We start from the raw sequence: 25,841 nt of genomic DNA on the forward strand, positions 1-25,841 counted from the left end.
GCAGTGGTGGAGAAAAGCCCCGTTTTAAAGGGATGCCGACATCCTTGGGCGGAGGGAAGAATGAGAGAAAGCGAGGCTCACTTTGAACGGCTTTCCCTAAAAAGAGTTTTTCTCTTAACTTTTCTCAGTTGCCTGGGTTGAAAGAAATCCGAGCTGCTGGCCCGGGTGGGGGGCTTCCAATCGATGTCTTGGCCCTTTTGAAGCACTGCGGGACCGTTTATAAAATGAAATGAGATAACTGATTGCCCGTTTCTTTCCCTCTGGAGAATGAGACGCTCCCAAAACCTTGTTCCTTACCCCCTTACACACACACTTACTTCTCGGAGTGCCCTGCTATCACCTCCCCAATCCTTCCTATTGATGTAGGGAATCTCTTACATTCCCCACAATATAGAGTACAAGGCAACAGTTTGCAGGTAACTTGCTTTGGAGCAGATTCAGTGGTTGCTGGACTGAAGCCTCAGGACTTGTCCCAAAGCCATCCTGCATGGAAAGTGTTTTCCCAAAGTTTTCTCAAAGCAGGCTCTTTTTCCCTGAAGAGTATGACAGACCCTTATCTTGTGGGCAAGATCCTTTGCTGATAGTTAATTCAGCTACTTAGTTCCAGGACAAAGCTCTATTTAATTCTCCATCTCATGGTGAAGCTGATGTGAGTCAATAAACATGAACCAGTTGGACGCTTATGTGGTTGTCCTTAAATAAGGAAGCCTTCGCTTCCTCATTCCAAACTATTTCTCTTTGTGTTTGGAAAGGTCTATGACTTTATGCCCTAGTTCTGCTGAGAGACAAAGCCTTAACACCCCAAAAAAGGCATTTCTTGACAATCCCAAAGGTGTTTTTCTCCCCCAAGAGGCAACTGCACTTTCTGGTTTTTCTTTGAAGATGTTTCGTTTCTCATCCAAGAAGCTTCTTCAGCTCTGACTGGATGGTGGGGAATGGAAGGATTTATTTCTTGACAATGTTTTCCTCATTCCAGGTCATTGGCTATGAATCCAATCCAGAGACCTGAGATGTACATCATTGGAGCCCAACCAGTGTGTAGCCAACTACCAGGGCTGTCCCCGGGCCAGAGAAAGTTGTGCCAACTATACCAGGAACACATGATGTACATTGGTGAGGGGGCTAAGAACGCCATCAAAGAGTGCCAATTCCAATTCAGGCAGAGGCGATGGAACTGCAGCACAGTGGACAACACATCTGTTTTTGGCAGAGTTATGAGCATTGGTAAGTGAAAGAAAAACTGAGAAGGCAAAGGACATGGATGGGTGGCCATTCAGAGGTTCCATAGACTGTTTGCCTGAAGGCATCTGGGATGGAATGGCTTGAAGGCACAGAGAACAAAGCTGGAGGGATGAAAACGGCAAGGACAAAAAGGGCCAGAACAAGTTCTGGTTGGGAAGTATTTTAGAAGGAAGCAGCAAAGCTGGATGGAAAGTGGCAGATACTTAACCATGATGAGAAGAGACTCTCAGAAAAAAATAAATTGTACACAGATGAGAAGTAGACTGCTAGTAGTATGAATGTTGCATAAGAGTATGGAGATTCAAAAGTCGAGTGAAACCAGTTGGAATGAAAGTGGTTTCTGGAGCAGGGAAACAGGGAAATAGACCCAGCGCAGGGATGAAAAGTAGAGCAATTTGGGTGGCATTGCTGTAAAAGTAGAACAGCTGTCAAGATAGAGGTAGAATAAATAGTGTAGAGACAGAAAATCTGCCTAAGAGTAAGAGGCTAACTTTTCATGCAGGGCTTGAATGCATTAGACTCATCAAAATGAGCACTAGTGGGGACAGATAAATCCCTAATTTAATCCCTAATTAAATTCTGCAATGCCAAATTGAACTGCTGTTTCATCAGAGTCTCAGACTTGATGTTGCTTGATGTTCTCCAGATGTGAGGAGTTGCAACCCCAAGCAGGTCTGTGTTGCTGTAAAATATAAAAAATACAAAAGATGCAGTATTAAAAATGATTGGTCAACAACCTTGTTAGATGCAAGAATTAATGAAAGCTTGTTGATCTCTTGCTGGCTGGCACGATAAATTCTATAAGTGATGAAGGTTTTGTTTATTTGTTTTAAGTAAGGAACTATTTTGTTTGAAATGACTTAAAGCACTTGGTTTCTCACTTCTTTCAGTTGTGTAGATTAGAACTGCTACTTTTGCTTTCTGTCAAGAGTCTTGTAAAAGTCAAAGGATGGAAGGAAAAGCTGTAGTAAGAATGAAGTCGTCTAATAGGAGACATCTAATGATAACATACATATTCCTAAGAAAAATGTATGATTGTCACTTGAGGGCAACTTGAGGGCATCTTTTTATCTTTATCAGCATGATGCATTTATTTGTTTGCATACTATCTAAATCACTTGTCATGACTCTAATCTTCCCAATCTGAGCAATGTTCTTATCAGTCACCTCTATATTGCCAACTTGAAGAGCTCTCAGAAAGTATTAATCACCGAGTAATTAAAAGTGTATTACTGCCTTTTAAAATGAGATGGGTTGGAGAAAATACAGATGACGATATACTTGATTGATCGGATTTCTAGATGTGCAGCAAAAATGCACTTTGTACTTGGTTTAGATGCACACTGTTGCCTGAGTATTCCAAGGCTTAGCCACAGTATTAAATTTTATTTTTAAAGTTAGGATCAGGCTCTATCCAATTCATTTTAATTCACCATAAATTTAAAAAGTGCCCCAAAAGGCAGCTTCAGAAATTCCTTGTCTTTCTGATACTGTGATTCTGTCTTAAGGATAAACACCTGGGGGCAACAGGTTGAAAGAAGGAAAAAGGTGCAGTGGGAAAGCCACATATGGGGATAAAACATTAAACTTACGTAGCTTATGTAAGTAAGCTTATGTAGGCTTCACTCCATTTTTCCATAACAAAAACAGGCACTGAAGAATCTCCTGTTTCAGCACTTGTCTCTGGTGTGCCTCAGGTGAAGTATGGGGTCATCAGACTATGAAAGAAAGGTTGGTATCATAGTGTATTTTGAGTAGCTGAGTCACTTTCTCCCAATCTGTTACCAACCCCCTTCAGATGAGTAAACCTCAACTACCAGGATTTCCAACTAGCAGGGCCATTGTTGAGCTTCTTGGGAGTTGTCCTTGCATCACAAGGAGAAGGCTTAGCTCTGAGAAGTCCTGCTTTGGCAAAATTGGAGCTAGAAGATTTAAAAACAAAAAAAAAAAGGCGGGGGCGGGGGGAACGGACAAAGTACAATGCCCAGGAATGAAACCAGCAACCCTAACCTTTTTTCTGAACTCCCTTCTTTCTTCCTTTCTATTGCTAGAAGAGTTAATCTACCCCCCCCCAAAAAAGCCAATTACAATCTCACCTGAGAACCTGCTTTGTTAAGAAATACCTTTTTAAAAAGCCTTCTGATTGAGGGTTTCTTGGGTGCTCTCTCTCTGAGCCTGGTTGTTTTCCTGTAGACGTTTCATTACCTGAACTAGTGCTGATGATGTTACCTGGTTTGGGTTGATGAAACATCTGCAAGGAAACAACAAGGCTCAGAGAGCACCAAAGGACCTCTCATTTCAACCTTGAGCTGCACAGATTCTCCTTCTCTGATTAACCTGCCTTGTCTTCTTCCTTTTCCCAAATGGAAGATACCCTCCTGGCTTGCAACCCTTGGCAGGAAGGGGGCAAGGGGCGGGGGGGGGAGCCCTGATAACCACTTTGCTATTTGCTTTCTCCATGCTGGTGCACCTCCAGGAAAGGCAGCAGGAAGCCTAGCCCTATCCACTACCTTGAGACTTCCCCAGGGTGCCAATTGCTAAGTGGCAAAAGGCACTCATTGACAGATCATTGCAGAATTTGAATTGAGGTGTGAGCTGGATATATTGTTCTCAGTCCTTTTGAAATGCAACTCTCCCCAGTAAGAAATGGAGAAATCCGGGGCTGAGGTTTGATGTGTAAGGCTAATAAAAGCAAGGTGTTAAAATGCAGCTCCCTCTTTTCCCCCAGCTTCTCAAAGTAGAAGCCCCTTTAATGGATTCCCTTAGAAATCCACTTCAGGGCTATTGTATTTCAGTTTGATTAATTGTAACACATTACTCAATCCAGAGCTGGCACTAGTGTTAGTCAGAAAAAGTAAACTACCCAAAGCAGCTGATTTGGAGCATAATAATAGATCAGCAAATAGATATACTGTATTTTTACATCTGTTATTTTTTGCACTATTGTCCCAAGGAGAAAGAGTACAACTTTGGATATTTGGTCTGCACTTTGACTTTGTGTGTGTGGGTATAGGCAGGGCATCTCAGACAATTGCAACGTAGCTTATATTGTGTGTTGTAAATGATTAGAGCTGTGGCACAATGGATAAAGTTACAATAGCTACGAAGAAGTAAACTTAAGTAAACACTGAGAGATTCACATTTGATTAGGCAAGTTTAGTACTTAACAAGGGACATTTTTAAAAAAATTTAAAAATTTAATAAAATAAATAAAATAAATAAATTAGATGCATCCTTCCCATAAGGGTAATTTAAATTAAAAAAAAAACCTCCTATGTGTAGAATGTAGATAACGACCCTTTTCCGTGGCCTATCCTGCCATAAAAACATTCACAAGTGAATGTTATGTGTGTTTATTTGGGAGTAAATTCCATTGCCCTTAGTAAGTGCAACCTAAAAGATGGAGTGGTAAAAAGGCAGCATTTCCTTAAGGTCTATTAGGGGCTGTAGAGTGATGTTGGGCAGAGTTAACACCAATAGCAGGTGGAGCCAGAGGATAAGGCCACCATATGCTTTTTTTGTTCTTTCCTGCTCAGCATGCTGCTGACTAGGGATCAGATTGCTCCTGGTGCAGGACTGAACTCAGTGGACCACACAGTTTAGCAGGCCCTCCCAAACTTTCAGATTGTTCATCAATTTTCTTTCTTTCTTTCTTTCTTTCTTTCTTTCTTTCTTTCTTTCTTTCTTTCTTTCTTTCTTTCTTTCTTTCTTTCTTTCTCTTTCTGTCTGTCTGTCTGTCTGTCTGTCTGTCTTTCCTTCTTTCCTTCCTTCCTTCCTTCCTTCCTTCCTTCCTTCCTTCCTTCTTTTTCTTTTTCTTCTCTCTCTCTTTTTTTGCTTGTAATTTAATGCTACCTTAATAGTACTATGTTACGGTAGGTTTGTTGTTTTATACTACAGCAACAACAATGGATAGTTCCGTTGACCGTTGGAGGTCAATATTGACTACTCTGGAGAATCCTGGTTTAGAACGTGGGTTGAAGTTCATAAAAAATTAGGCTGAGGTGTAGTGTGCATTGGGTTGAACTAAAACAGGCTGACGTAGGTTCAAGCCTCTCCTATCCTAGGTAGAAAATCGAAATCAGAAATTGCATATATTGACAATTACTGTTAAAAGCAAAATCTCCTCCCTCTCCCCACAAAAAAAGTTGGCGTTTTCACCACAATTCAAGCCATCCTGCTTAGTCTCTGAGGCCAAACAAAGTTAGCAGAATATACTGGAGTGGAATATACTGGGACGTTAACAAAAAATCCAGAAAATGGCAAAACTCTTCTACATTATTTCTAGGAAAACTAAACAGAAATGTCCATAAAGCTATGTAGACTTGAGGTTAACTAGAAGGAGACAGCTGTTATGCAATAGTATTATATTTTCTCTCAATGAACATTTACAAATAATGGGAAAAACATGACTTTTACAATTTTATTTGCATACTGCTTTTCTGTTAAAATGTGCGTCCCTTTTTTTGTCACTATTGGTATATGCCTATCCCATGCTAACACTGCTTTTGTTCTCTTATTTGCTTCTGTCTCTGATGGTTGACTGATGAGACAATTTTGCATTATACTTTAGGGCTGAAATCTACCCCTTATAGTGCAAATGCTTCAAAATGTCCCTGACGCTACAGCCTAATGTTGCTTCAACAGAGTTTTTAGGGAAAAAAGATTGTCAAAGCCATGATTTTCACCATTTTTTTAAAAAAAATCAACGTTTGTCCCCAAGGATTAATTCAGAAGTAAGACTTCTTGAGGGGGAGGGCAAATAGAGTCAAAAGAAGCTTGTTTCAAATCCTGTCCATGTTCCCTGTTTCGTAAAGGACCACAGATTTATTCTAGAAAGGTTACATACAGTAGTGGCCAATTGTGGAAACCTTTTGGGAAAAGTGTATTTTTGAGGTTTGATGGCTAATAACACCACTTTTTGGGGGGAGTTTCAAGATAATCATATTCTCCTGCTAGAATGGCCCAGACCTTAACCCAACTGAAAATCTATGGAGCCAACTAAAGAAACTTGTTAGTCAGAAGCGATCCAGCAATAAAACCCAGTTAATAGAAGCAATCATTCAATCTTATAACAGCTCCAGAACTAAAAGACTTGGTTCACTCCATGGGAAGACATTGCAAGGCCATAATTCATGCTAAAGGTTACCCAACTAAGTATTAACTAACTGATAATTTTTGTATATCTTGTTTTTCTATGGTGATACTTTTTGTATATCTCATTTTTTTTCTACATGTCTCACTTTTCTTCTTTATACTGTAACTGCTATTCCAATAGCAAATCCTTCATAAGAGTTATTGCATTACATTCTTGATTAAATTATCTTTCCATTGATATATGATTTTATGGTACTGCTCCAAAAAAAGTGGTGTTATTAGCTAGTGTTAGAAAATACACTTTTCCCAAAAGGCTTCCACAATTTTGGCCACTACTGTACATGAAATGAAGTATAAGTTGATCTCATTATCAGTTTTCTTCAAGAGCTTTCCCATAGTTAGATATTCTCTACCTTAAAGGTTGCAAGCTTTCATTCTGCTGAGTTTTTTGGGGAAGACCAGTTGGGAGTTTCATGCACTTAGAGCCCCAAGTTGGCAGGGATGCCCATTTCCCCCCTTTCTTCTTTACACTCCCTGCCATTCTTTCTCTCTGAACTAGTACGCAAATCGCAAGTCGTACTTAGTTTTATTGTGGCTTGGTTCGTTTTTTTTGTGTAAAGCATTGTGTAAACCCAGCTGTTATGGGTTTTTATAAACCACGTTGGAGCAATCCCTGCCCTGGTGTGATATGTGCACTCAGCTTTTCTCTTTTGGACATCCCATTCCCCCTTCCACCCCGTCTCCATTGTTCTTTTTTACTTCCTTCCCACCCAGCACGATATTGAAGAATAGACAAATTGCTCTTGCCAGAGATCCGTACTAATTGTTTGCAGAGGGCTTTTGAAATTAGTTTGAGGATGAAATTAGTGAGGTTGCCCACTCTTGCTCTCTTTGGCTGTCCTACCTGCTTAATTGCTATAAGAACATAAATCTTCCTTAGAAGAACGTTGCTGCATCAAATTGTTGGTCTGATTGCTTTTGTCCGTGTTCTCCTCCTAGCAGTGGCCATCTGGGAAGCGGATGATACACCTCCTTCCTACTTGATGATCCCTCAGAGTCAACTATTTTGAGGTTTATGGTCACTTCATGAGCAATCTGGCTTGATTGCAATCTCTAAACTGGTGTTTTAGGGATCACTTGTCTTTTGAATGTTCTTTGGAATAGATTTCTTTTTTACTCTATGTGAGGACCCAACAGCAGTCACAATAAAACCACAAGAGGGAAGCAGGTAGTTTTATATGGTTTAGAGCAGGGGTCTCCAACCTTGGCAACTTTAAGCCTGGTGGACTTCAACTCCCAGAATTCCCCAGCCAGCTTTGCTGGCTGGGGGATTCTGGGAGTTGAAGTCCACCAGGCTTAAAGTTGCCAAGGTTAGAGACCCCTGTTTTAGAGTTTTTGTTTGACCAGAATTGTGTAATGATGCCAATAGCTGGACAGATGCATACGACACTGATTTAAATAGTGCTCACGCCATCCTTTGTAAAACAAATCCAGGAAGAATTCCTGTAAGATAATCCAAAGAACAATAAATTAGAATATAAGGGGGTGGCTGATGGACTAATGGAATCAAGAAGCTGCCGGTCTCTTTACTGCCAATCCTTCCCATAGGTTTGAAAATCTTGACTCCTTAGGAGGAAAAATTGAGAGGCTGTCTTGCAATAGCAATAGCGCTTACACTTATATACCGCTTTATAGTGCTTTGCAGCCCTCTCTAAGTGGTTTACAGAGTCAGCCTCTTGTCCCCAAAAATCTGGGTCCTCATTTTACCCACCTCGGAAGGATGGAAGGCTGAGTCAACCTTGAGCCTGGTGAGATTCGATCTGCCAAACTGCTGGCAGCCGGTGATCAGCAGAAGTAGCCTGCAGTACTGCACTCTAACCACTGCACCACCATGGCTCATTATGGTTCTATAAATTCTGGTTGTATAAATTAATCCTGGACTTAAGAACCACAATTGAATCCAACATTTCTGTTGCTAGGTGAAACATTTGTTAAGTGAATTTAGCTCCATTTTACGACCTTTTTTGCCACAGTTGTTAAATGAATCACTATAGGTATAGTTAAGTTAGTATCATAGTTGTTATGTGAATCTGGTTTCCCCACTGACTTTCTCAAAAGGTCACAATAGGTGATCACCTGACCCTGAGACACTGCAAGCATCATTAAATATGAGTCAGTTGCCAAGCATCCAAATTTTGATCACATTATCACGAGGATGCACATTATCATATGTCACTGTTTTCACTGCCATTGTAATTTTGAATGGTCACGAAATGAACTGTTGTACGTCAAGGACTACCTGTACATAATAAAAAATCTTTGCTAATTGTGGTTGTTTCAATACATTGTTGTTGAGGCATCCCCATGCATTAAAGGAACATATTCTGAGATCCCTTTAGAGTTAGCTGTATGTGCTGATTCAAAGTTCTTGTAAGATGCTTGTTAATTGCAATTATGGAGAGTGAAATGTGGATCTGGGCAGGATGGGAATAGATAGGATTTATAACAGGGTGATGTGACACCGAGGGACGCGGTGGTTCAGTGGCTAAGACGCTGAGCTTGTTGATTGAAAGGTCGTCAGTTCAGCAGTTCGAATCCCTAGCACTGCGTAATGGGGTGAGCTCCCGTTACTTGTCCCAGCTTCTGCCAACCAAGCAGTTCAAAAGCACATAAAAAATGCAGGTAGAAAAATAGGGACCACCTTTGGTGGGAAGGTAATAGCATACCGTGCGCCTTTGTTGTTTAGTCATGCCGGCCACATGACCACGGAGACATCTTCGGATAGCGCCGAAGTTGGCTTTGAAATGGAGATAAGCACCACCCCCTAGAGTCGGGAACGACTAGCACATATGTGTGAGGGGAACCTTTATCTTTATAACAGGCTGAGCATGATGATATCAAATAGGTTACAAATTATGAGGAAAACTGAAGTGAGGCATCTGATTTAAGAAATGTATCTCTGTAAGCTGGAGAGGGAAACCATGAAGAGATGAGCCACAGTGGAATTGAATGCATTGATTATTATTTTTCCCATCCATGTTCCACTGTTATTTAACAGAGACAGACAGAACAAGGTTTGGTTTCCCAGGTTTGGAAACTTACAGTGTTTCTCTGGGCAGTTGTTGTCTTTCTATCCAACAGCTAGAGTTCCTGTGGGGATAGAATATAAAGGAGAGAACATTGCACATAATGTTGAATAAAATATATCAATGAAATAGTACTGAATATTAAAAAAAAATACTAGTCTAAGCTGGATTCCCCCCTCCTTCCTTTTTTGTGATTATAGCAAATATGGCTTTATGTAGGTTGTGGCTGGCCTGCCTAGCTCAGTGTCAAGTGAACCTGAGACATCGCTAAGTATCTGGAGGGTAAAAATATATTTATTCTGTGTAAAGCTTTGTAAGGTTATTCAGAAAGGGCAAGAAAAGGCTTTGCAATTTGTAATAAAGGCTTTGCAATTTTTCCCCCCAGTCATCTGGGCCAGGGGTCTTCAAACTTGGCAACTTGTGGGCTGAGGAATTCTGGGAGTTGAAGTCCACAAGTCTTCAAGTTGCCAAGGTTGGAGACCCCTGATCTGGGCAATCCGTCAAGTAAGTACAGTTTTTATCTATTACTGTATAGTTCTCTTTTTGTCTTCATGGGGCTGACTCATGGACTCTTTTGCTTTAATCATTGAACCTTATCTATGTTTGTTGGCAGAGTTGGATTTTCTGAGTTCTAGCTATCGTAACGAGCACCGCTAATGTGGAGTTTGATAGGAGTTCCAGCATCACAGTTCACATTCTTGCAGTGCATCTGGGACTTAGTTGAGATTGTTGCTAGTTTGTTATACTTGTTAAAGATAATTATCAGTTATTTTGTCCACACGGTTAACAACCTGATCCTAATGTAATTATATCAACCCAGTGACTGGAATTCATTTATGAGAAATAGGCAGTGGTGAAATTCAAATTTTTTTACTACTGGTTCTGTGGGCGTGGCTTGGTAGGCGTGGTGTGGCTTGGTGGATGTGGCTTGGTAGGCAGGTTAGGGGAAGGATACTGTAAAATCTTCATTCCCACCCTACTCCAGATGAAGGATACTGCAAAATCTCCATTCCCACCCCGCATGAAGAATATTGCATAATCTCCAGTCCCACCCCACTCCAGGGGAAGGATACTGGAAAATCTCCGTTCCCACCCCACTCTGGGGCCAGCCAGAGGTGGCATTTGCCAGTTCTCCAAACTACTCAAAATTTCTGCTACCGGTTCCCCAGAACCTGCTGGATTTCACCCCCGGAAATAGTTTGCCAGATCAGTTTATTGTATAAACCACAATTGGCTGTATTATAAACTACAGTTGAGTAAATCTACACATGATAATAAACCAAAGCTGAATAAATTAGAATGATATGTAAGCCAAATGGAGCAACTCTCCACAATTATCTACAAGGGATAGGCAGATACTGAGATCTTTCTTCTGTATGGATTCAGAAGGTTACAATACTAGTCAATCTTGGGTGATCTCAGAAGCTAAGCAGATCTATCATAATATAGCACTTGGACTGGAATTACAAAGTTGAACCTCAGAACCAGAAGTAAAAAAAAAATATCTTAGATATATCTGTAATGCTGTCAAGAATTGCTGCAGTCACTAAGAGTCAAACACAACTGGAGGGCATCTTTTCCATTTTAAACAAAAGATATCATTCATCACTTGGAGCTTCCAACCTGGGTCGGTCATGGCATTTGCTGTAGCTACTGGCAGTTTCCAATTCCTGCCTATTCCATCTGCATCATGTAACAAAACCTCTTTAAAGATAAAATTCTGTTCCTGTTCTAACATCCTCCTCCCATATTGTACAATCTATAAGTAAAATAAATTGGCACGAGGAACTGTTATTCCTGAGAGCAATCTGTCAGGGCTTCCTTGGATGCTAGAGAGGGTGTTTTATTATACCTCTTTGCCATCTTGGTAATCTTTTGGCTCACCCAAAGCTTTTGATAACTCCTTCATGTCTGTAGCTCGTTCAGTTTTGACTTCCAACAACAGCTATTTGGTAACAAAGCACCTATGTTCTCATAGAACAGGACTCCTGCTTTCTCTTCTAATTTCTGACTTTCTCTTGTATTCATACACCCCAGCTCCATAATCCTGAAAGAAATCTTAAAATAGAAAGCAACCTTTATTCAACTGTTAACATTAAATAGTGGAGATTTTTGTAGACTGTTATTAGTTATGCAATCACACCATCAAGATATAAATGTGAGTTAGAATCTTCTAACACCTCCTCCTCCTCCTCCTTCCTCTTCCCCCTCCTCCTCTCTCTCTCTCTCTCTCTCTCACTCATTCACACACACACACACACACACACACACCACACAGGATTCAGAAAGATATTTTTATCCATTCAGCATTCCTGCAAGGCAGGTTAAATTGTGAATGATTTTAACAGAGTTGGAAGGGACCTTGTAGGTCATTTAGTCCAACCACCCCCCATCTCGCCCAAGCAGGAGACCCTACACCATTTCTAACAAATTTGCCCCTTATTATCTATGGATGTTGCTGCTGAGCCAGGTTTTTTATCTAGCGCTTCACAATTAAGTGCAACCTTTTCACTACTATATCATACTGCTTTCATTAGTGCAATCCTATATATTTACTGTTTGGGAGGAAATTCCATGGATAGTATTGGGCCTATTCCTACATCATCATTTGGAAGTTTAGTCCAGGGGTGAAATCTACTTATCTTCCTTACCGGTTTGGAAGTGCACACACCCCGCGCGTACACTTGCTTCACTTACGTGTGTGTGTGTCACATGTGCACGCAGACCTGTTAAAACAAGGAAGTAATGGCACCCGGGTGGGTGGGTGGAGCTTTGCTCCACTATCACTACCGGATTGCCAAACCACCGGCCACAATTGCTACCGGATCATGAGATCCGGTCAGAACTGGGAACACCGCCCTGAGTCCTTCGGGAGAAGGGCGGTATAAAAATCGAATAAAATAAATAAATAAAATAAAATTTCACCCCTGGTTTAGTCCCATTCTAGTGTGCAAAAATTGTACTGCTTTGGCTGAAAAATGTCCATTATTAGTCTTGTTTCTCACTTATATATCTTCTTTCTTTCTAATCTCTTTAAATACTAATGAAAATAGTTATATCTTATATAGTTGTATACAATAATTTTATCATTATTCTGTTGAATATATGGATTAAAATGTATTGAAAGTAGTATATTTAACCCCAATTCAGTCATATGTTCTATTCAGGGAAGAGGTCATCCAAATTCATCTATCACTTTGGTAGTCCCAATACCCAAAAGTCTTCCGAGAGGAATGGTGCCATGATAACACACCGAGGATCGGTGGATGTAACAGATGGTGCCTTTCTTTTCAGAATAACACTCTATCTGTTGTTAGCTGATTTTTTTTCAGGAACACAAAACCAAGGAGAACTGAAGGATATTTTTGTATTGGAAGAAACTGAAGAAATTATTGGGGGGTGAGGGAAGAGATGAAATCCGTTTGAGCTATAACAGAATGTGGAATTTGGTGGAGCAACCTTCCCAAGCTGACACCTTCCCGTTGTTTTGAATTTGGAAATTTCCAGAATCAATTTGTAATTTCTACAGTCCTGGGAAGGATCCACATTGGCCAAAGCTGTGTTTCCAGTAGAGACCAAATTGACCTCTGCGTCCCTATCAGTTAACGCTTGTGACTTTGATGATTTCTTCGCTTCCCCTCAGGTAGCCGAGAAACTGCCTTCGCGTACGCTGTCAGCGCTGCAGGAGTCGTGAACGCCATCAGCCGTGCCTGCCGTGAAGGAGAACTCTCGACTTGTGGTTGCAGCCGGACAGCACGACCGAAGGACCTGCCCCGGGACTGGCTTTGGGGTGGGTGTGGGGACAATGTGGAATATGGCTACCGGTTTGCCAAAGAGTTTGTGGATGCCAGAGAAAGGGAGAGGAACTACGCCAAGGGATCAGACGAGCAGGCCCGGATACTCATGAACCTACAGAACAATGAGGCAGGGCGCAGGGTAAGATAATTTTAATTCTCTTCTATTTCTCTGTAAATTAGCTTTCCCATCTCTCTGTGCTCCTAAATGTATTTTACTGGAATTCCCTTTGGCCTATCCAGTAGGGCCACTGAATGGTATTGCTTGTTCCATTGTTATCTTTTCATTGGTTATTCTAGGAGAGAAAAGAAAAAGATTTAGGAAGCTATTTGTTCCAGTTCCCCTCATCCCAGCCCATGGAGAGGAAGTTCTGTATTTAAATTTTAAGGACCTGGAGACTAAAACATATGAGGAACAGTTGCAGAAATTGTGTATGGCTAGTCTAGAGAAAAGAAGGACTAGGGATGACATTATAGCAGTGTTCCAATGTTTGAGGGGTTGCCACAAAGAATAGGGAGGCAACTTATTTTCCAAAGCACCAGCACGTAGGACAAGAAACAATGGATGGAAACTAATCAAGGAAAGAAGCAACCTGGAATTAAGGAGAAACTTCTTAACCGTGAGAACAATTAACCAGTGGAACAGCTTGCCTTCAGACTAGAAGGCCTCCAAGGTTCCTCAAAACACTATTCTGTAAATAAATAAAAATCTCATTTAAGAATGCTAGACTAGGATTTGCTAACACTGGTGTCTCCAACCCTTTAGCAGCATTCTGATCCCCAACATGCTCTCCCTTGGTGTCTCCACGCTGCAGAAAATACAGTTTCTGGGATGATTGACAACAAGGCATACACCCCCATTCTGTTTTCAAGGAAGGTCATCCATCAGGGATTGGAGAAGGGATTGTCTCAGTTATAGACACAGTCCTGACCCCATCCCTGCTCCACTGCACTCAGAAGATTCAACGTCTAGCTTTATTGCCCTGTTTGTTTACCTTTGAAGGTTATCTCGGCTTGCCCTTTCCTCCCTCATCTCTTTCTCCTCTTGATTTCCGTTTTTGCTTTCTTTCCCATTAGCCTGAATCTTATTGTTCCAAGGGGCTCTTAGGCATTGGCAGACATGCTGCATTATTTATCTACACAACATGTAACAAGCCTCCAGCATCAGTCACTCAAATACCATTGAAGCTGAGAAGATGTTTGATTGATAAACTGTATAGTAATTCTTTACAAATTCACTTGAGATTGCATCTCTTAGGGGAGAAGAACCCAAAAGGAATTTGAGGTGGAGAGCAACAGAAGGGCTGACATAAGCAAATCCCTTTGCCAGATCCTTGCAACTTGATACAAAGGGTTGGCTTTTTTGAGTGCAAATGTCTTAGCTGCCTCTGGCGCCTCGGCTCTTGATCTATAGCTCAAATATCTTTACTCCCATTTTTGGAAAGAAAATATGATAAAGGAGGAAACCATTTATCTATTTATTCACTGACATCTCTTTTAAGTCAGACACACAGAGCTGAGCATCTAGTAAACATACTATTTTGAAGTTAGAAATATTGATTTCATTCAGATTGTGATCTCAAATGAATTTAGGATTGTAGGGCAATCCCTTTATTTTTGCAAATAACCATTTGTTTCCTTTGTTTCTGGAAGGATAGAGGCCGCTGAAATTCCAGTGGCTTCATAGTAAACCATGTTTCTGTTGTACATGCTCCCCTGTACCTCTTAAGGCTGCAAAAAATTTTTTAAAATACACGCAGTTTTTAAACTGCATCAATTCATACATCATTTCCAAATCATAGGAAGTACTAGTTCCACTTTGATCTGCAATAGTCAGGTCCCCACCTTGAATCTTGTGTTTAAACTGGATGTTTTAAAAATGATTCAGGTGAATTGGAACATGTTTAGAAAAAAGCTGTAAAGACAATTGGAGAACTAGAGACAAAGTTCAATGGAGAGAAATTGAAGGCACTGGATTTCTTTAGCTTTGAAAAGAAAAGATTGAGCGGGAAGGCAAATTTCAACTGGATGTCAAGATTTTTATAAGGGTAAGAGGAAATTTAAGTGTGGAACCAATTACCCAGAGAGGTGTTGGGTTCCCACTATATCTGTTCAAGAAAAGGTTAGACAACCATCTATCAGAGATCCTTTAATTTACATTCTTGCATGGATCAAAGGGTTGGTCTTCATCACTTAAATAGTTTCTTGACAGTAAATTTAATGTGCAGTTCTTTGAATTACTAGCAGATTATTCTTCCCCCAACCTCCACTTAGAAGAGGAGTAGGATTCATGTCAACCTCCAAGGTAGACCAGATTAGAAAATCTAAAAGTCATGCAGGCTAATACCACTTTTATTATAAAGTTATAGTAACAGGATCTTGCAAGTCAGAGTGCCTTTCCCCGCTCCCTTTATTTTCATGAAAATTAAGGAGAGTATTGTTTGAGACTTTCCTCAGGGTACAATTTAGCCCCAGACTCAAGTTTCTTTTATCTGACTATTTTCTTGGTAGTAGCTCTTCCTTTTGTTCCTCAAGGTCATTCCTTCTTCCCATTACAGTGCTCCTTAGTTAACATAAGGCTTTTGACTCTCCTTTATACAACACTGGGGCATTTTAGGGGAAGATATGCCACTATAAGAACTAAGAGCCTGTTTAGTATAGTGAGGGATGTCAAACTTGATTTCATTGAGGGCTGCATCAGGATTGTATTTGACCTCAGAGGGGTGTGGCCAGGGGGCATGGCCAGCTCAATACCACTCATGTTGGGAGCACCTGTCAACGAAAACTGACTCCTAAGCTCCGTTTTTGGCTGTGACAGCTTCCTGCAACCCTCTGCCAGTGAAACGAATTCCATTTTCACTGGCAGAGACACCATGAGCTGGTCCTTTGCTGTTTCCAGGGCAGCCCTGCGGGCCAGATCTAAATACCCCATGGGCCAGATCTGCCCCACAGGCCTTGAGTTTGACACCCCTGGTCTAGTGGTTAAAGTACCAGGCTAGAAACTGAGAGACTAAATTTTAGTCCTGCCTTAGGCATGAAAGGTAGCTGGGTGACCGTGAGCAAGTCATGTTCTCTCTGCCTAACTCACCTTACAAAAGTGGTGGGGAAGGATGGCCTTTTTATGATTTGTGGACTTCAAACTCCCAGAATTCCTGAGCCAGAGTGGATGTCCACAAGTCATAAAGGGGCCCATGGTCTCCACCTCTGTCTTGCAAGGTTGGTGTTGCGGGGAAAATACGAGGACTGTTACGTATGTTCACCACCTTCAGTTATTTATGAATGGGCCTCTGGTGGCTCAGGCTGGTAAGACAGTCTGTTGTTAACACAGCTGCTTGCAATTACTGCAGGTTCAAGTCTCACCAGGCCCAAGGTTGACTCAGCCTTCCATCCTTTATAAGGTAGGTAAAATGAGGACCCAAATTGTTGGGGGCAATAAAAGTTGACTTTGTATATAATATACAAATGGATGAAGACTATTGCTTGACATAGTGTAAGCCGCCCTGAGTCTTCGGAGAAGGGCGGGATATAAATGCAAATAAAAATTTTTTTTATAAAAAAATAATAAAGGCAGGATAATAAATTCAAAATAAATAAATCTAGTTTATTTTCACCTTCAATTGTCAAATGATCCAGTGAATGCTAGAGTAAATCACCATGCATCTTACTTGTAATTTGATGCTAAATTATTCTTTTGTTCTTTGGACACCACCGGAGCACAGTGGCTGAGAAATGTAAACTTGCTTTTCCTACCTAAAAGTTTTATGTATCTTGTGGTCATGTCAGTGTAACAAAGAATTAATAATTTGCTGGACCTAACAAGAAAAGCAGGGGAAAATAATTAATGGATGGATCATTCCAGTCCTTTTAATCTATACAACAAGAGGTTTTTTTTTGGGGGGGGTGGAATAGAATAAGTACCATATTGCACTTGAAAAACATTGCTGTATATTAATATTGTTGTATAGACAAGAGTTGCTGATTTTAAAACAGCAAGGGTGTGATGTATTGCACATGCTTAAAGGTCTGAAAGCAAGCAAGCAAAAGTTAAAAGACTAAGGCTGCAAACAGCACTGAATTAAAATCAATATATAAATCCAAGTAGGAAATGTATCAGTTTAGAGCAGAGGTCTTCAAACTTGGCAGCTTTAAGATTTGTGGACTTCAACTCCCAGAATTCTCCAGCCAGCTATGCTGGCTGGAGAATTCTGGGAGTTGAAATCCACAAGTCTTAAAGCTGCCAAGTTTGAGGACCCCCTGGTTTAGAGATTGTAAAATAACAATCACTAATAATTATCAGCTTCTCATAGGCCTTTTAAACCACCTAAAAAGAGGCATCTGGATTAAGGAAAGAGTAGGAGGACAGTTGTGTGAATTTTTCTTGGAAAGACATTATTAAGGAGTTGAACTGCAGCTGAAAATGCCTGGGTTTTAACTACACCTGTTAAAGCTGGGAGTGATAGGTATGTTTTGTGTATTGGGACTTTCCCCGCTGGCTAAGTATTTTGGCTGATATAGACCTAATACATCTGGAAAAGCTCCAAATCAGAAAATACTTTTTTTTTGTATCAGTAACCTGATTCCTAGCAATTGAGGATTTTGAAAGCGGGAACAAGGTTCTTGAATGAATCCTGTTCGTAATATTTTAAAATATTGTTTGGTGTTTGTCTTGCTACTCTTTTGTGTGGGACCCACGGCAAAAGTCTGACAGAAATTTTATTCCAAGGTAACACCAAGAAAATACAATTACTTTTCCTAATACTAATAGAGTGACTGGTTTGAAATAAAAAAAGAAGAAAAACACAAATGTAGCAGATTTTAGATAGCAAAAGAAAAGACGAGAATTCCAATGTTTCCAAAAATCTTCAGGCATACATTTATTGCTTTATGTAGAGAAGGAAGAGTGTCTCAGGCTTCAAAAGTCAAAATGTCCTCTATATTCTGTAGCTTTGGTGGTACAGTGTACCTCTTTTTGTGTGGATTCTTGGTTCCAGCCAATTTCTTATGCTGAAGTGGACCAGTTTTATTTCCATCATTTGTTTATCAGTACAAATGACTTTGAAGACTGTTTTGGTTATTATTACCATTTTGTTTGGGATGGGCCTAAGCCACACCTCCTACTGCTGATAAATAAAGCCAAACATAATTTTGCCAAGCAGAGAAAGCAAAAATTGGTTCAGTATGTCCCTGGCTAGAGCCAAGTCAGTTTTCCCTCTTGAAGTGGATTTTAAAAGATATTTTGCTCAGATTTGGACCAATGTCAGCTTCTTGATATAAAAATCAAATGTAAGAACTAAAAGCTGAAGCGCTGAATGCCTAGAATGAGGTGTACAGATTTTCTTCAGCTTCCTATTTTCTAAGATAACCAACAATTCACCCTGTCAGATTTGAATATTATTTAAGATAAGTCAGGAAACTAATTCATATAATATTTTTATATTCAGCTGATGTGGCCTGGATAGTAAACTTGTGCTTGAAGTGTTATATTTTTCGGAGATGCTGTTGCAGTTATTAGCTTAGTAAATAAATTTAATGTCATTATCGGTGTAATGATATGCCTTTCCTGATATACTTAGGACAATGTACATGCATGTAGTCCTTGGCTTACGACTATAATAGAGCCTGCCCATTACGGTGTTAAGTTTTATAGTTGTAAACCAGGTCACCCACATGACCGACCTGATGTTATAACCTTTTTGTGGTGGCCATTAAGTGAATGTGGTAGTCGTTAAGTGAATCCATTGTTCACTATGGGATAATAGTTTTGCCAGAAACCAAAAGTAAATGCTGGTTTTCAGTATAAATGTCATAAAACATGGTCATGTGTCTGCAGGACACTGCAAACTGACATGAATGTGAGCTGGTTGTCATACACACAACATGTGGTCATGTGACTAAAAGGGAGGAACAGCTGTTGGAAGTTTGGAATCAGGTCTTAAGAAGTCCTGAGGAGTCTGTCATAAATTTGTGAGATTTCCTGGGAATTTTCTGCACAGACATTAATCAGATCTGTCATTCAGGTCATGGTTGTCCCAAAGGTGCTTTTTCAGGAGGCAACTGGACTTTCTTGTTTTTTTCTTTGAAGACGTTTCGCTTGTCATCCAAGAAGCTTCTTCAGCTCTTCCCCACTCTCCTGTCAAAGCTGAAGAAGCTTCTTGGACAAGAAACGAAACATCTTCAAAAGAAAAAACAAGAAAGTCCAATTGCCTCCTTAAAAAGCACCTTTGGGACATTAACAAGATCCATTTCTGCTTAGTTTCAATAAGATTTTTATGTCACATTCCTTCTGTCAACTTCTCTATGCATTCCTCTCGCCTTCTATGTAAATAACTTTTTAAAAAACAATTTGTAGCATGTTTACATCCTCTATCAAAACATTTTCAGTCTTAATATAATTTTTAATTTGTCATGCACAACACAGGAGGAGGGTATTTCAAGACAGGATGTATAATTAGGGTGATTTTGCATTCATATTTACGTACAAAATGTAAAGAAAACTTTCTGACTTTTTATCAATGCTTTTTCCCTAGATGTTAAATTGCTTATTATCAAGTTAACTTTCAATATACATGTAAGTCACAACCCTCCCACATATTTTATAAGCCCAATGACTGCGGCAATAAATAAATAAAATTTCTAGCAACAAACCTATTATTTGATAATACACTATAGGTAAGCTTCAGCTTTGATGACTATGCCTGTGAATATCTTTACCTGTATTTCCAAATAGGTATTCATCTGATTCATACATAATATTTTTAGATGGAAGTTTTATTTTTTATTTTATTTTATTTTATTTTCTTATTAGGTAATAAAGCAGGGGTGTTCAACCTTGGCAACTTTAAGACTTGTGGACTTCAACTCCCAGAATTCCTGGGAGGAATAAATGCTGGCTGGGGAGTTCTGGGAACTGAAGTCCACAAGTCTTAAAGTTGCCAAGATTATGGGAAATAATGGGAAAAGGAATTGATTGGCCAGCAGGTGGCGAACAAGATGCAAATCCCCTTCTCTACAATAATGTTGATTACAATTGTACATTTGAAACTCAGAATTTGACATGAAGGCCGGATGACTCAGCCTGAATTCTGTCTATTTCCTAAAAAAATGCATACGGAAGGGTGAACACGAAGTACAAAAACAACGTTGAAATCCCTCACAGTGTTTCATTTCGGTTTGCTGATCAGTTTGGACAGTGGTGAGGTTTCGGCCTAGAGTCAGAGAGCATAGAAACAGATTGTTAGAACAATGGAAAAGGGTCCTTCGTGATTAGGTTGCAAGGCAGACTTTTGATCAAGAGTCTCAAAAACTGTCAACCCTCTGAGATCATGAACAGATATCATAAGAAATGGTCAGTCCTTTAAAGCAGGGGTCTCCAACCTTTAGACTTGTGGACTTTAACTGCCAACTTTAAGACTTGTGTACTTAAGGACTTCAACTTTAAGACTTGTGGACTTTAAGACTTGTGGACTTCAACTCCGAGAATTCCTTTAAGACTTGTGGACTTCAGCTCCCAGAATTCCTTTAAGACTTGTGGACTTCAACTCCCAGAATTCTGGGAGTTGAAGTCCACAGTCTTAAAGTTGCCAAGGTTGGAGACCCTTGCTTTAAAGTAGTCCAGACAAGAAGTCCAAACCATGAGTAGTGACACGATTTTTATTGTAAGGTTAAGTCACAGAATCTTGCTAGTGGGCCTAATAGTAACTCTCCCCTCCCTTACTTTTTTACTTTCCAGAAAACTAAGGAGGAACCTTTCTGACATGGTTCCCCATGCTGCCCTTTTCTTGTATTGACTGACATACCTTTTGCATGAGATTTGTCTAGGTCTTCTCCTGTCATCCAAGGTCATTTTACCTTATATCAGAGAGAGTCAAGGAGGGGCACTGTTATGCTTTCTTGTTTTCCAGGGCTGAGCTCATATTTTACTAATAGTCTCAGTGAACCTTTTCCAAGGTCATCTCAGTACTCCTCTAATAAAACTCTGCAGCTGACATTTCTTGCTAGAGAAACACTCAATTATTAGGGACAAAAAGGACCCCTTTCTTGAGAAGCGGAACAATTCTGTCCTGGAACTGATTACCTCCAAATTACTCTGAGCCCCCAAAAACTGATGCTTAGCACTCTCTTCACTGAAGCATAGGTACTGAGAGGCAATTTAGGGTTTTGCCATAAAGGATTGAGTCTGTACAATGGATCCAAAACCTTCCATAATTATCAAACGATCTGAGTATCCCAGCGAGAATTATGAAGATAAAATTGATCTCCAAGGCAAAAATCTACCAGAATACAAAGGCTGGGTAGAGATCTAGCGTACCGTGAAATACTTAGACCAGAACTGAAAAATGCAGATTCAAGTCTTCAGTTGGCAACACAGATCAAAAGGTAGTCCTGGATCAGATATAGGTGGTCCTCGACTTAGTTCTGCAAGGAAGTTTGGGCATAATCATAAGCATCCACAGTGAAGAAAATGGGAGCGCCCCATCCTATACTCTGTTAAAAACATGATCCTGTAAAAATGCAGTAGAGAAATGCCTAAATTAGACAGGAGAAGCTACATGTACAAATACGTCTCTTAGCTGTTTAGAGCAGGGGTCTCCAACCTTGGAAACTTTAAGACTTGTGGACTTCAACTCCCAGAATTCTGGGAATTGAAGTCCACAAGTCTTAAAGGAATTCTGGGAGTTGAAGTCCACAAGTCTTAAAGTTGCCAAGGTTGGAGACCTCTGCTTTAAAGTAGTCCAGACAAGAAGTCCAAACCATGAGTAGTGACACGATTTTTATTGTAAGGTTAAGTCACAGAATTTTGCTAGTGGGCCTAATAGTAACTCTCCCCTCCCTTACTTTTTTACTTTCCAGAAAACTAAGGAGGAACCTTTCTGACATGGTTCCCCATGCTGCCCTTTTCTTGTATTGACTGACATACCTTTTGCATGAGATTTGTCTAGGTCTTCTCCTGTCATCCAAGGTCATTTTACCTTATATCAGAGAGAGTCAAGGAGGGGCACTGTTATGCTTTCTTGTTTTCCAGGGCTGAGCTCATATTTTACTAATAGTCTCAGTGAACCTTTTCCAAGGTCATCTCAGTACTTCTCTAATAAAACTCTGCAGCTGACATTTCTTGCTAGAGAAACACTCAATTATTAGGGACAAAAAGGACCCCTTTCTTGAGAAGCGGAACAATTCTGTCCTGGAACTGATTACCTCCAAATTACTCTGAGCCCCCAAAAACTGATGCTTAGCACTCTCTTCACTGAAGCATAGGTACTGAGAGGCAATTTAGGGTTTTGCCATAAAGGATTGAGTCTGTACAATGGATACAAAACCTTCCATAATTATCAAACGATCTGAGTATCCCAGCGAGAATTATGAAGATAAAATTGATCTCCAAGGCAAAAATCTACCAGAATACAAAGGCTGGGTAGAGATCTAGCGTACCGTGAAATACTTAGACCAGAACTGAAAAATGCAGATTCAAGTCTTCAGTTGGCAACACAGATCAAAAGGTAGTCCTGGATCAGATATAGGTGGTCCTCGACTTAGTTCTGCAAGGAAGTTTGGGCATAATCATAAGCATCCACAGTGAAGAAAATGGGAGCGCCCCATCCTATACTCTGTTAAAAACATGATCCTGTAAAAATGCAGTAGAGAAATGCATAAATTAGACAGGAGAAGCTACATGTACAAATACGTCTCTTAGCTGTTTAGAGCAGGGGTCTCCAACCTTGGAAACTTTAAGACTTGTGGACTTCAACTCCCAGAATTCTGGGAATTGAAGTCCACAAGTCTTAAAGGAATTCTGGGAGTTGAATTCCACAAGTCTTAAAGGAATTCTGGGAGTTGAAGTCCACAAGTCTTAAAGTCCACCAGTCTGGGTGTTGAAGTCCACAAGTCTTAAAGTTGCCAAGGTTGGAGACCCCTGGTTTAGAGGAAAATAAAGGATGAGCTCTAAATATCAGAAAATAAATATTTTGGAAGTGTTTTCTACATTCGCCCACTCAGCACAGTGGAAGTGTCTCCTGCATCAGTAAGTGTACTATGTCGTTAGGTCATCTCGCTGTTAGGTCTTGCGTTGACCCAATGGGTTTTCTCTTCCGCAGGCGGTGTACAAGCTGGCTGATGTGGCTTGCAAGTGTCATGGAGTCTCAGGGTCCTGCAGCCTCAAGACATGCTGGCTGCAGCTGGCCGATTTCCGCAAAGTGGGGGATTTTCTGAAGGAGAAATACGACAGCGCTGCCGCCATGAGAATCGGCCGCAAAGGCAAGCTCGAGCTAGTGAACAACCGCTTCAATTCACCCACCCCTGAGGACCTGGTCTACATTGACTCCAGTCCGGACTATTGCCTGCGTAATGAGACGACCGGCTCCCTGGGCACACAAGGGCGGTTGTGTAATAAGACTTCGGAGGGCATGGATGGATGCGAATTGATGTGTTGTGGCCGGGGCTATGACCAATTCAAGAGCGTGCAAGTAGAGCGTTGCCACTGCAAGTTTCACTGGTGTTGTTACGTCAAGTGTAAAAAGTGCACAGAGATTGTCGACCAGTATGTCTGTAAATGAAAGGCCGGCGAGACCTACAAAATCTATATGATAATAAATCTATATAAATCTATTTTATATATATTTGTATAAATAAATAGAGGAAGATGTTGATGTTGTTGTTGATGATGATGTAATAATTATAATTAAAGAAGCTTATTTAAGAGACTGAAATGCTTCCACTAAAACAACCAATGGGTCAGGATGCTCCTTTTTAAATTATTTAGTCATGGAGCAAGGAAAAGGGAAAAAAAAAAAGACCAAGGATGGTATTTCTGTACTTGTTCTCTTGAAACAACTCGGCCAGGATAAATGAGAAACTTGCGGTATGGGGCTGGCTCCACATTATTTGCCACGGAAGCAGTGAGAACGGTGATGGTACTAATGGCAGAGATGTTTCTTCTGCTTAACTGACAGATGAAATTCAGAAGCAGTTACAAGTGTCTTGAGGGCACGGCCAAAGAAAGCGCTTTGGAAGCTCAGATGGATTTCCAAAAGGACGTGAAACAGTTCTCTTTGCTTAACAACCCACCAGAATAAATAAATAAATGTCAATTTTAATATTGGAGACCAATTTCCAAGGCAAAATCCATGCAAGACTGTCGCATAAGAGCCTGGAATCTTCATTCAAGGTTTGAAACAAAACCTTTGCCTTTGACCTAAAATGTGCTGCTGCATCCTTGTCTCATGGGGTGGGGGGGGAAGCGGGGGTGGGGTGGGGGGGGAACCTTGCCTCTGGTTCTTCTACCTTTTGTGGAATCCGGCGGGTGGGAAAGAGGTTTGAAAATAGAATTCTCTAAAGCTCTGGAAAAAAAGCCATGCGGTCAAAGTGGGATGATTTTCTTCAGCTGGTTGATCTGGTTTTTTGGCTTGCAGAGAAAAGACCTGTCAGGGAGCCTCTTGTGGATGGAGAAGAGACTATATTCTGCCTAAGTGCCTTTGAACTTTAAAAAAAAAAGACAGATATACATATGCAAGATTCTATAAGTACGCCAAGCTCAACATGGATGTGAATTTGAATAGCCATGGGGGGGGGGAGCAGTTCTTTTTTTCCCCCAGTATCCAAGATGTACAGTTACTTTTTAATATTAAATATCCCTTGTTCTTGCCCTCTCCCTTGTTTTTGTGAGTATATTTATTACCTGTTGTTGCTGCTAATGCATTTCATACCAAAGGGCTTTCTGCCAATCTAAACTTCTTCCTGATTTAAAACTTTATAATTTCCAACCTGATTCTCACATTCTGTTCTGAGATGGTAAGATCACCAGAAATTATTTTTTAAAAGTTAAAGTTTCCTTACATGAAGATAGATAGATAGATAGATAGATAGATAGATAGATAGATAGATAGATAGTAAATTTCAATAGAATAGAATAGCAGAGCATAGCATAGCATAGCATAGCATAGAATTTTTTTATTGGCCAAGTGTGATTGGACACACAAGGAATTTGTCTTGGTGCATATGCTCTCAGTGTACATAAAAGAAAAGCTACGTTCATCAAGAATCATAAGGTACAACACTTAATGATCATCATAGGGTACACATAAGCAATCAGGAAACAATATCAGTATAGATCGTAAGGATACAAGCAACAAAGTTAGAGTCATACAGTCATAAGTGGAAGGAGATGGGTGATGGGAACGAGAAGATTAATAATAGTGCATATTTAGTAAATAGTTTGACAGAATTGAGGGAATTATTTGTTTAGCAGAGTGATGACGTTCAAGAAGAAACTGTTCTTGTGTCTAGTTGTTCTGGTGTGCAGTGCTCTTTAGCATCGTTTTGAGGGTAAGAGTTGAAACAGTTTATGTCCAGGATGCAAGGGGTCTTAAATATTTTACATGGCATAGATAGATAATAGATAGATGATAGATAGACAGACAGACAGACAGACAGACAGACAGACAGACAGACAGACAGACAGATAGATAGATAGATAGACAGACAGACAGAGAGAGATTGGCATTTCTCATTTAATGTATTTCAGGATGAGAAGCCCGTTCTTGCCAGGTAAGGAAACTAACTTTTTAATGTGTGTGTGTGTGTGTGTATAGAAAGGGGAATCTTTTATTTTTTCAGTTAAATGAATTTTGAT

General features: G+C 40.3%; 1 protein-coding gene across 1 annotated transcript in view; it reads left to right on the forward strand.

Moving 5' to 3' along the window:
* The window catches only part of WNT5B (Wnt family member 5B), a 124,798-nt gene extending 100,365 nt beyond the window's left edge, over positions 1 to 24,433 (forward strand). Inside the window, exons 3-5 of the mRNA XM_058190561.1 lie at positions 977 to 1,224; positions 13,066 to 13,358; positions 23,308 to 24,433. Coding sequence (XP_058046544.1) covers positions 977 to 1,224; positions 13,066 to 13,358; positions 23,308 to 23,766 — 1,000 coding nt within the window. The 3' untranslated portion in view covers positions 23,767 to 24,433. The remainder of the gene's footprint in view (positions 1 to 976; positions 1,225 to 13,065; positions 13,359 to 23,307) is intronic.
* The last annotated feature ends 1,408 nt before the right edge of the window (positions 24,434 to 25,841 follow it).

Source organism: Ahaetulla prasina, chromosome 7 (assembly GCF_028640845.1).
Source record: "Ahaetulla prasina isolate Xishuangbanna chromosome 7, ASM2864084v1, whole genome shotgun sequence".
In the NCBI taxonomy this organism is placed as follows: domain Eukaryota; kingdom Metazoa; phylum Chordata; class Lepidosauria; order Squamata; family Colubridae; genus Ahaetulla; species Ahaetulla prasina.